Source organism: Bombina bombina, chromosome 5 (assembly GCF_027579735.1).
Source record: "Bombina bombina isolate aBomBom1 chromosome 5, aBomBom1.pri, whole genome shotgun sequence".
NCBI classification, from domain to species: domain Eukaryota; kingdom Metazoa; phylum Chordata; class Amphibia; order Anura; family Bombinatoridae; genus Bombina; species Bombina bombina.
In genome coordinates, this window is record NC_069503.1 from 929,112,744 (window position 1) to 929,125,265 (window position 12,522).

The 12,522-nt window shown below is 40.8% G+C and overlaps 1 protein-coding gene across 3 annotated transcripts in view; it reads left to right on the plus strand.

The window, feature by feature from the left end:
- The window catches only part of SULF1 (sulfatase 1), a 228,259-nt gene that overhangs the window by 141,971 nt on the left and 73,766 nt on the right, over positions 1-12,522 (plus strand). For all 3 annotated transcript variants that reach the window (XM_053715105.1, XM_053715103.1, XM_053715104.1), the window contains one exon: positions 2,057-2,207. In XM_053715105.1, the coding sequence (XP_053571080.1) occupies positions 2,057-2,207 (151 nt within the window). The remainder of the gene's footprint in view (positions 1-2,056; positions 2,208-12,522) is intronic.

The window sequence follows — 12,522 nt, forward strand, 5'->3', positions numbered from 1 at the left end:
TAACAAAAAATCCTATCATTAACTAAATAATTCCTATTTAAAACGAAATACCTATAAAATAAACCCTAAGCTAGCTACAATATAACTAATAGTTACATTGTATCTAGCTTAGGGTTTAGTTTCATTTTACAGACAAGTTTGTATTTATTTTAACTAGGTAGAATAGTTACTAAATAGTTATTAACTATTTAGTAACTACCTAGCTTAAAATAAATACACATTTACCTGTAAAATAAAACCTAACCTTCGTTACACTAACACCTAACCTTAGAGTACAATTAAATAAATTACCTAAATTAAATACAATTAACAAAATTAAACACAAAGATAGTTAAACTAATTACACCTAATCTAATAGCCCTATCAAAATAAAAAAGCCCCCCAAAATAAAAAAAAAACCCTAGCCTAAACTAAACTACCAATAGCCCTTAAAAGGGCCTTTTGCTGGGCATTGCCCCAAAGAAATCAGCTCTTTTACCTGTAAAAAAAATACAAACAACCCCCCAACAGTAAAACCCACCACCCACACAACCAACCCCCCAAATAAAACCCTAACTAAAAAAACCTAAGCTCCCCATTGCCCTGCAAAGGGCATTTGTATGGGCATTGCCCTTAAAAGGGCATTTAGCTCTATTGCTGCCCAAACCCTAATCGAAAACTAAAACCCACCCAATAAACCCATAAAAAAAACTAACATTAACCCCCGAAGATCCACTTACAGTTTTGAAGAGCTGACATCCATCATCAACGAAGCCAGGAGAAGTCTTCATCCAAGCCGGGAGAAGTGGTCCTCCAGACGGGCAGAAGTCTTCATCCAGACGGCATCTTCTATCTTCACCCATCCGGCGCGGAACCGGTCCATCTTCAAGACATCCGGCGTAGAGCATCCTCTTCTTCCGACGACTCCCGACGAATGAAGGTTCCTTTAAATGAACTCATCCAAGATGGTATCCCTTAGATTCCGATTGGCTGATAGAATCAGCCCATCGGAATTAAGGTTGAAAAAATCCTATTGGCTGATGCAATCAGCCAATAGGATTGAACTTGTATTCTATTGGCTGATTGGAACAGCCAATAGAATGCAAGCTCAATCCTTTTGGCTGATTGCATCAGCCAATAGGATTTTTTCAACCTTAATACACATTCTTAAAAATTCTGATCTAGTTAGTATATTCCTGCAGAGATACAATTAATACTATTCCCAAAAAAACAGTTTTTCTTTCTGGACAGTTAAAAGGAAAAACAATGCATTTTAATTTCTCAAATGATTCACTTCAAAAGTTTCTCTTTTGAAAGTAATAATGATAACACTGTTACTCAGGGCTGATTCAAAACATTTTTCTGCCTGGGTCCGAAAATGAAATTATGTCCCTGTTACTTTCTGTTCGCTACATTTTAATCCCACCCTAGTTAGCCGTCGTAAAAAGAGTAACACTCAGGAGGTTGAAATTTTACATGAGAGCATGCTGATAGCTATTTGATGGACTCCATATGAGAGACCTTTCTTTTAGAATAACAGATGTAGATTCAGAGAAAAGTGCTAAACGGGGAAGATACAACAGCTCATTAGCTTGTTTTTTGGGGGGTTACCACCTGGGAGCAGACTCTTGTTTTAGCCCAATTGTCCCTTTCACAAAGGAGAACTTTCCTGAAGTATATCAGTCTGATCCCACATAAAAAAAAGACAATCCATGCAAAAAAATACCAGGCATTCCTCCTCTGCAAGAGGAATATGGCAACCCCAGACAATCTTTTTACCCTTCTGTGGGCCTCATCAGTGAGGTGCATCTATATACCTCTAGGAACATTAGGCAGGAAGAACATATGTCACCCCGGTCAAATACTGCTTGGGTCTCATGGTCACAGATTTCAATCAAAGAGCTGACCCTACTTTTGCTCACATAATTTCTATCTAAGGATTTGCAAAATGTACTTGCTTTTTTCCTAATTGATTAATGTACGGTTTAACTTTTATATTTAATGTAAATATTGAATATTTATGTCTGTAACCTTGATTAGTGATATGTCAGCTAGCTGTATTTGATTTTTCTTGCAGAACTCCTAGTTATAACTATGCACCAAACATGGACAAGCATTGGATCATGCAGTATACTGGAGCAATGCTTCCCATACACATGGAGTTCACCAACGTGCTGCACAGGAAACGGTTACAAACACTTATGTCGGTTGATGACTCAATGGAGAAGGTACAATTCCTCATATCAAATTAAATACAAGATCCTTGTATTCAGATACTTTGCCCTAAGATGAGAGATTTATGTTTATCTCCGCATATAGACAAATCATGATATAGTACACAACCTGCTTGAATGTTATGTGCCCTTCTATCTGCAGGAAGTGATTATTTTATTTTTTGGTAGGATGTTACATATATATATATATATATATATATATATATATATATATATATATATATATATATATATATATTTTTATAAAATAAAACGCTTAAAAAAAAGTTCTGATTTGTCAGCATCATCTTCTAATGTTTTGATAGAGTTCCCAAAGGCCTTGTCTCTAATAATGCACACAAATATTTCAAACCATTTACATCTGAGCATATCAACAAAATGCTAGTTCTATTTTAAAATGCTTAGTGGTATCGACTTAAATCTTGTATAGTAAAGGTTTAATGATATCTAGTATCTTTTCCTGTGAATGTAAATATTAATTTATTCATCTTTATTTGGTTTTGCAAATTGTTCTTTTCTGTTACAAAGCTCTTTACTATGGTATATCCTTGGGGCATGTATTTTCTTCCTTATGGGAAAGAGTCCACAGCCGCATTCATTGCTTTTGGGAAATAAGAACCTGGCCACCAGGAGGAGGCAAAGACACCCCAGCCAAAGCTTAAATACTTCTTCAACTTCCCTCATCCCCCAGTCATTCTTTGCCTTTCGTCCCAGGAGGTTGGCAGAGAAGTGTCAGAATTTGTTTTGTCTCTTATGGAGGGTACTACTCTTTGCAATGGGACAGGAGTTTTAAGAAGCCCTATAAGCTTCTCACTGAGGGCCTGGGTGAAAGTTAGAGTCTGGAGATGCAGGGAGAGCTCTCTTCTGCGACACCATCCCGACTCATATTAACATAACAATTGGCATTGACGAGTTTCGCTGCCTGCTTTTTACACTCAAGTCCATGTCAGGAGCGAAGCTACTAACCTGTCAAACTTGAAGGGCCGTGTTCCTGTTCCATTGCGTAGATTCTGGTAAGATCGTTTAACTTTTTATTATATAATGTTAACACAGAAGACAGGGTCACAGTGTGGTGCCTTTTATCTTTATAGAATCAAGGGTTATTATCTCCTTAGGGGGATTATTTAACAGGGGGGAATAATAATGTTATATCTTTATTTGATTTTATGTGTGAGATGTTGGCTCATAGGCTGTTATGGAATATACAGGTTTCACTTTCACTTTGAGAGCCATGCAGCTTACAAGCTTGGCACACTTTCTCTCATAGCAGGGACAGTCCTGCATTGTGCACTATATGAGTCATTCCCTCTTACCTGACTGGACTATCAGAGAGGAGTCATAAATCTCTGTACTGTCTGGGTCATAGAAGGTGGTGAGTGCCCCAGCCATTGGGGTATAAGGGTGCCGTTATTTGAATAAAATAAGATGTTTTCTTTCTCTAGTTCTCCAGTTATTGCACTAGCGATGGAGGATTATGTTACTATAGAGGTCACTCCCTCTATTCCTAAAGAGTAATTCCTGTTTATATAGTGAGGAGGCCCTAGTTCCCCCTCTCAATTATGTTCCATATGCCTTAAAAATGTGATAATTATGTTCCATATGCCTTGATAATGTGATAATATCAAACATGTTTGATACCACAGAGACGTCCACCTCTGAGGAGTTGTCGTCCAGCGAGGTGCATACCCTACATTGTTATCTATATACACATGCAGTTTTCCCGTAGCATTGCGGATCCTCCATCTGGAAGAGGCCTTTTTTCTTCAGATGTTTCTGTGCAGTTCAGACGGCGGTGTCTGCAGCCTTAGGCCTAGATTTGGAGTTTGGCGTTAGCCGTGAAAACCAGCGTTAGAGGCTCCTAACGCTGGTTTTAGGCTACCTCCGGTATTTGGAGTCACTCAAAAAAGGGTCTAACGCTCACTTTTCAGCCGCGACTTTTCCATACCGCAGATCCCCTTACGTCAATTGCGTATCCTATCTTTTCAATGGGATCTTTCTAACTCTGGTAGTCGTGTCTGAAGTGAGCGTTAGAACTCTAACGACAAAACTCCAGCCGCAGGAAAAAAGTCAGTAGTTAAGAGCTTTCTGGGCTAACGCCGGTTTATAAAGCTCTTAACTACTGTACTCTAAAGTACACTAACACCCATAAACTACCTATGTACCCCTAAACCGAGGTCCCCCACATCGCCGCAACTCGATTAAATTTTTTTAACCCCTAATCTGCCGACCGCCAACTACGTTATCCTTATGTACCCCTAATCTGCTTCCCCTAACACCGCCGACCCCTATATTATATTTATTAACCCCTAATCTGCCCCCCACAACGTCGCCGCCAGCTACCTACACTTATTAACCCCTAATCTGCCGACCGGAAAGCGCCGCCACCTACGTTATCCTTATGTACCCCTAATCTGCTGCCCCTAACACCGCCGACCCCTATATTATATTTATTAACCCCTAATCTGCCCCCCTCAACGTCGCCTCCACCTGCCTACACTTATTAACCCCTAATCTGCCGAGCGGACCGCACCACTACTATAATAAAGTTATTAACCCCTAATCCGCCTCACTAACCCTATAATAAATAGTATTAACCCCTAATCTGCCCTCCCTAACATCGCCGACACCTAACTTCAATTATTAACCCCTAATCTGCCAACCGGAGCTCCCCGCTATTCTAATAAATGTATTAACCCCTAAAGCTAAGTCTAACCCTAACACTAACACCCCCCTAAATTAAATATAATTTTAATCTAACAAAATTAATTAACTCTTATTAAATAAATTATTCCTATTTAAAGCTAAATACTTACCTGTAAAATAAATCCTAATATAGCTACAATATAAATTATAATTACATTGTAGCTATTTTAGGATTAATATTTATTTTACAGGCAACTTTGTAATTATTTTAACCAGGTACAATAGCTATTAAATAGTTAAGAACTATTTAATAGTTACCTAGTTAAAATAATTACAAAATTACCTGTAAAATAAATCCTAACCTAAGTTACAATTAAACCTAACACTATACTATCATTAAATTAATTAAATAAAATACCTACAATTACCTACAATTAAACCTAACACTACACTATCAATAAATTAATTAAATACAATATCTACAAATAACTACAATGAAATAAACTAACTAAAGTACAAAAAATAAAAAAGAACTAAGTTACAAAAAATAAAAAAATATCTACAAACATAAGAAAAATATTACAACAATTTTAAACTAATTACACCTACTCTAAGCCCCCTAATAAAACAACAAAGCCCCCCAAAATAAAAAATGCCCTACCCTATTCTAAATTACTAAAGTTAAAAGCTCTTTTACCTTACCAGCCCTGAACAGGGCCCTTTGCGGGGCATGCCCCAAGAAGTTCAGCTCTTTTGCCTGTAAAAAAAACATACAATACCCCCCCAACATTACAACCCACCACCCACATACCCCTAATCTAACCCAAACCCCCCTTAAATAAACCTAACACTAAGCCCCTGAAGATCTTCCTACCTTATCTTCACCATACCAGGTTCACCGATCCGTCCTGAAGAGCTCCTCCGATGTCCTGATCCAAGCCCAAGCGGGGGGCTGAAGATGTCCATGATCCAGTAGAAGTCTTCATCCAAGCGGGGCAGAAGAGGTCTTCCATCCGATTGAAGTCTTCATCCAAGCGGGGCAGAAGAGGTCTTCCATCCGATTGAAGTCTTCATCCAGGCGGCATCTTCTATCGACATCCATCTGGAGCGGAGCGGCAGCATCCTGAAGACCTCCGACGCGGAACATCCTCTTCTCCCGACGCCTACTAGCCGAATGACGGTTCCTTTAAATGACGGATCAGCCAATCGGATTGAACTTGATTGAACTTGATTCTGATTGGCTGATTCCATCAGCCAATCAGAATATTCCTACCTTAATTCCGATTGGCTGATAGAATCCTATCAGCCAATCGGAATTCGAGGGAAGCCATCTTGGATGACGTCATTTAAAGGAACCGTCATTCGGCTAGTAGTTTATTTCATTGTAGTTATTTGTAGATATTGTATTTAATTAATTTATTGATAGTGTAGTGTTAGGTTTAATTGTAGGTAATTGTGAGTATTTTATTTAATTAATTTAATGATAGTATAGTGTTAGGTTTAATTGTAACTTAGGTTAGGATTTATTTTACAGGTAATTTTGTAATTATTTTAACTAGGTAACTATTAAATAGTTCTTAACTATTTAATAGCTATTGTACCTGGTTAAAATAATTACAAAGTTGCCTGTAAAATAAATATTAATCCTAAAATAGCTACAATGTAATTATAATTTATATTGTAGCTATATTAGGATTTATTTTACAGGTAAGTATTTAGCTTTAAATAGGAATAATTTATTTAATAAGAGTTAATTAATTTCGTTAGATTAAAATGATATTTAATTTAGGGGGGTGTTAGTGTTAGGGTTAGACTTAGCTTTAGGGGTTAATACATTTATTAGAATAGCGGTGAGCTCCGGTCGGCAGATTAGGGGTTAATAATTGAAGTTAGATGTCAGCGATGTTAGGGAGGGCAGATTAGGGGTTAATACTATTTATTATAGGGTTAGTGAGGCGGATTAGGGGTTAATAACTTTATTATAGTAGCGCTCAGGTCCGCTCGGCAGATTAGGGGTTAATAAGTGTAGGCAGGTGGAAGCGACGTTGTGGGGGGCAGATTAGGGGTTAATAAATATAATTTAGGGGTCGGCGATGTTAGGGCAGCAGATTAGGGGTACATAGGGATAATGTAAGTAGCGGCGGTTTACGGAGCGGCAGATTAGGGGTTAATAATAATATGCAGGGGTCAGCGATAGCGGGGGCGGCAGATTAGGGGTTAATAAGTGTAGGCAGGTGGAAGCGACGTTGTGGGGGCAGATTAGGGGTTAATAAATATAATTTAGGGGTCGGCGATGTTAGGGCAGCAAATTAGGGGTACATAGGGATAATGTAAGTAGTGGCGGATTACGGAGCGGCAGATTAGGGGTTAATAATAATATGCAGGGGTCAGCGATAGCGGGGGCGGCAGATTAGGGGTTAATAAGTGTAAGGTTAGGGGTGTTTAGACTCGGGGTACATGTTAGAGTGTTAGGTGCAGACGTAGGAAGTGTTTCCCCATAGCAAACAATGGGGCTGCGTTAGGAGCTGAACGCGGCTTTTTTGCAGGTGTTAGGTTTTTTTTCAGCTCAAACAGCCCCATTGTTTTCTATGGGGGAATCGTGCACGAGCACGTTTTTGAGGCTGGCCGCTTGCGTAAGCAACTCTGGTATCGAGAGTTGAAGCTGCGTTAAAAATGCTCTACGCTCCTTTTTTGGAGCCTAACGCAGCCTTTATGTGGACTCTCAATACCAGAGTTATTTTTATGGTGCGGCCAGAAAAAAGCCGGCGTTAGCTACGTGGGTCCTTACCGACAAAACTCCAAATCTAGCCGTTAATGCTTTACCTCGCCCTGCTAAGCGCAAGCGAAAGGTTACATATTGCACTCATTCCCAGAGTACATCAAATACATTTGGGATTGATAGGATTATCTGAGGAGACTTCAGAGTATGAACTTTCTGGGTTGGAGTCTGCTGCTTCTCAACCTCCAGCTGCGGAGGAACCAGACTTTAGTTTTAGGAATTTGCGCTTCTTCTAAAGGAAGTTTTTGGCGAATTCAGGGGTTCCAGAGGTCATATTGCCTGATGAACCTTTATTTCCTAAATTGAATAGAGTTTGAGGACAGGGTAGTGCCTTCCCTTCCCTGCTCCTGTTGTCCCGGGTATTCCACCTTGGACTGTACAGTTCCCTGTGGGTGCAACTGTCCCTAAGTGTGGTGCCTTTCGTTACAGAATGCACACCTTCGCGTGTTTCTCAGACATGTTTTTTCAGTTATTGAACGACCCTATTCTTATCGGATACGGGAATACTCAGTCTGCTCTTCAGATGGCGCACGTCATTAGCCATGTGGGGATGATGTTATCTCCTGATTGTCCATGTATTGAGATCTTTTCCAGATTTTTTGGAAGATCAGGGCTCCGTTTGGCTGGTCCTGTGGTAGGCCTGTTTCTTTTTGGGTGTTAACCTACGGGTTTCCTTGTATTTTATTTTCATCCGATAGGATTTCCTGTCTGTTTTCCTTCTTCCCCTCTGAGGGAGGATTTATGCAGCTTGATGGTTAGAACCCACATTGCAGGCTGGTCCTGTTTGGGTTCAGTTCTGTCTTGTAGCTGTTCGGACACGTGGCGCCGCTTTGCTTGGCTGGTCCGGTAGAGGTGCAGAGTGCTCATGTTATCCTCTGTGCTCAACTAAGCATTCTAGAGAAACGGTGGGTCCGTGAGGCAGGAAGGATTGTCTCAGTCCTTATAGCTTTCAATTTGGATGACTATGTTAGTGGAGTTCCACTGCGTCTCTCTCTCTTGTGTCTGGGGTTGTCAAACCCTAGAGCTCCTTCCCATGTAGTGGTGGGTTGGTGGGCTTGCGCCCTCTTGCCGCTGAGTTGGGCGGTTTGGCCTTTTTTCTTTTGAGGCCCTGGGAATTGTCCTTCTGGACTTAGTTCTCAGCAGCTAGTAGTTTATTGGGTAGTTCAGCTGCCTTGCAGCGGATGGGTTGCAGAATGGGACCAGCTGCAGCTATTGCACATTGACTGTGTACTGTCTAGGTGTCTTTTATGATGGGCACTGGGTGTTTTCTCCTTGGGATCTGCTCGGAGCTGGGGATGCTGTGCGTCCTTTTCTCTCTATGATCCTCTGATCTCAGTGTTTTTCTTTGTGGAGTTGTTGCCAGACTTTTTGGCTCTAGGGCTGGTTTGGGGTTCCCCAGTTCCTGGGAACTTTGGCTATGTCCTTTTACTTGGACTAATTGACCTGGTCACGGTTGGCCAAGTTGTCTGTGTGCTGATGCTCTTTGGGCTGGACTTGCACCTTTATGGTCAGTTTCCCTTGGTTAGCTTGCTGTGGTAACCTTATAGATTCACTGCTCTGCAGGCGAATGGGTTTGCAGTGTCTCTTCTGCAACTATTGCACATTGGATGTGTGTTAGCAAGCTAATTCCTTAGGGGCATTACTTCCAAGTTCATCTACGTTGGAGATTGATCTCTCCTTTAGCTTGTGGTTTTGTGTCTTGTGGGCAGGTGCTCTGCCTTTTTGGCCCCATCCCTTTTCTTAGGATGGGGGGCTTATTCTCCTTCTTATGGAGGTGTGGTCAATTTTATAGGGATTCTCTTGGATTCAGGAGGTTGGAACTGAGAGTTAACCTTTCAGAGAGGGGTGTTTTTCTCTTGGTTATTACGCTCTCGAGTCTTGCTGGCTCCGTGTGGAGACTATGGTGGGCCTTTTGTTAGATTCCTTTGGGTCTACGGCCTTGTTGTGTATTTCTAAGGAGTCAGGTGAACACCCGTGCTCTGTTTTGATGGCTGTAGCCATTCTTTTACTCATTTTTAAGCTGGTGTTGGGGTTCTTCTGTTCCCCTGTTTCAGACCTGCCATTGCTTGGACTGGCCTGGCTGGGAGTGGGTTCTGAGATGTGTTGTCATCTTCAGGATCTAGGTTGGCATAGTAGCTAGCTCCCTGGGCTTGCAAGCAGGAGGTCCAGGGTTACCATACACCTTCGGGTTCTGGGTGTAACCTCTCTCTCTTGGGGGTGTAGTGGGCCTAATTGATTTATGTGCTTCCCCTTTTGGAGCCCTGTGTGTAGGTCTGGCGGCTTCGGTTGCCTAGAGTGTGCCCTCTGTCTGGGAGTTTTCTTTTGCAATCTGTTCTCTTGCTGGCCGCTTTTTACTTCTCAGCAAGTATTCTTCTGTACCATCCTGATGATGGCTGCGTGTTCTTGACTCAGGTTTTTCGTCCGGGTCTGTTACACGTTCTTTTTTTGTCTGAATAATTTAGTATTCTTTGTTCTGATGATGTGAGGACTCCGTCTGCAGTTGTTTTGCACGATGTTAAGAGAAGGGTTTCTCTGTTTAGATGCTCGGTCCTAAACCTCTGGTTTCTGCTTGGTCTGGGTGTTGCCTCCCCTTGTCTGTCAGGATCCATTTGGATCTTTGTGAGCTGGGCTCACTATTGGTGGTTTTCCTTTTATGGATTTCGTGGTGAACTTTCGGTTTCCCCTTGGTTCTTCCTTGCCCTCTCCCTTGGGGAGTTTAGGCTGGTGTTCCCCTCTTTAGTGAGGGGTGAGCAGTGGGGACCGACTGTTGGGCGACGGTGTCTCCTGGTCCTGGAGGACTGTTGGCTCAGTTCAGTCCGATTTTGCTAGGCTTCTGGACTATCTGCTTGTCAGTGTCCTTGGGGCCCTTCCTTTTTAATGTTTTCTCGGCTTCGGACGAAGCGGGGTTTTTGTTGGATAGTGGTTTCAGGCTTGTTGCTCTCAGAATGGACCGCCTATTGTACCCTCCCATTTTGGCATTGTGTTCTCTTTAGCTTGGGTATGGTTTTCCCAAAAGTTATGAATGCGGCTGTGGACTCTTTGCCATTAGGAAGAAAAACATAATTTATGCTTACCTGATAATTTCATTTTCTTCCATGGGAAAGAGTCCACAGCACCCTGCTTGTTTTTTATGTGGGGCGTCTTAGTTGTGTTCTTCTGGCACCTTTTTACCCTGATATTTCTTCTACTGTTCCTTGTTCCTTGACAGAATGACTGGGGGATGAGGGAAGTGGGAGGAGTATTTAAGCCTTTGGCTTGGGTGTCTTTGCCTCCTCCTGGTGGCCAGGTTTTTATTTCCCAAAAGTAATGAATGCGGCTGTGGACTCTTTCCAATGGAAGAAAATGAAATTATCAGGTAAGCATCATTTATGTTTTTGTTATAGTGAAATGTGTTTAAAACAGTGGTAGCGCTATCAAGAACCTACATTTATCATATACATCTTTTAGTTGTATTATAACATACATTATAATAAGAGTCATTGATTTATTGTATTGTAAATTAGCAAATCTAAGTACCCCTGCTTGCTTTTTCTCAGAGGTACTCAGTGTACATTGTTACCAATGCACCAGAGAATTCTGGGTAAGGTATGTAAATTAGATATACAATATCTCATGCTTTTTATTTCTAATACTTTGCTCAACTACAGCAATTCCCCCCTTTATGTGGTAGGTGCAGCAAAAAAACATACTACTTCAAGACAGCTGTTTTAAGTTGATTAACTTTTATCAGCAGAAGATAGGTTTGTTTTGCTGCTTAGTGAAGCTTATTTCCAGAGAAAAAGCAATATTCATTTGTGCTATGGTGGAGATAAAAGCATGAGATTAAAATCCCCCATTTCAATATAGAATAATTGTGTAGAAAATTAGCAAATCTGCACAAGTATCCCTGCTTGCTTTTCCCAATATGTATAATCTGTATACATTGTTACCAATGCACAGCTGATGAGAGTTGATGAACTTGAAACAGCTATCCAGAAGTGGTTTGTTTTTTAGAAATTGTGTATCTAATTTGCATAATACTTGCCTACATTTGCTAAACATACAATAATGATAAGACTCTTACTTTTATGAAATGTAGGATCTCATGCTTTTTCTTAATCTCATGCTTTTGTCTCCACCATACCTCAATTAAACATACATTTTAGAAGACAAGTTAAATTGGGCAGTTTTCTTAAGCTTTTTTTACACAAACTGTTTTAAAAATATATATTTTCTTCTCTTAAATATTTCACCAATGTCAACTATATAAGAACTTAATTTATCAATAACAATTATGACAACCTGTATGTTTCATTTAAAAAAAAATGCATATTTTTGCAATTAAAAGTATTTAGATGATATGGATAGAAGAGGTAAACTGGCTTAGTTGATTTTAAAATATTGTTAGACTGTATATGGTCATAGACTCTGGATTGCAGAATAAAATATTTATGGTGATGCAATTTTACAAAACATACAAAGCACCATCCTCTAGATGTTCAGTCTTTGGGGTCGATTTATCAAGTGTCTGGCGGGCATGATCCGCTGTAGCGATCATGTCCGCCAGACATCGATAAATGCAGAAAGCGAAACTGTCAGCATTTATCATTGCACAAGCAGTTCTGGTGAACTGCTTGTGCAATGCCGCCCCCTGCAGATTCGCTGACAATCGACTGCTAGCAGGGGGTGTCAATCAACTCGATCGTATGAGAACAGGCGGATTGATGTCCGTAGCCTCGGAGGCAGCGGGCGAGTTAAGGAGCAGCGGTCTTAAGACCGCTGCTTCTTAACTCCTGTTTCCGGCAAGCCTGAAGGCTCGCACGGAAACACGTGCATTAGGCACAATATGGGCCATGATAAATCGGCCCCTTTGTTTTGAAATATTGACATACCCTAGTAGCACTCACC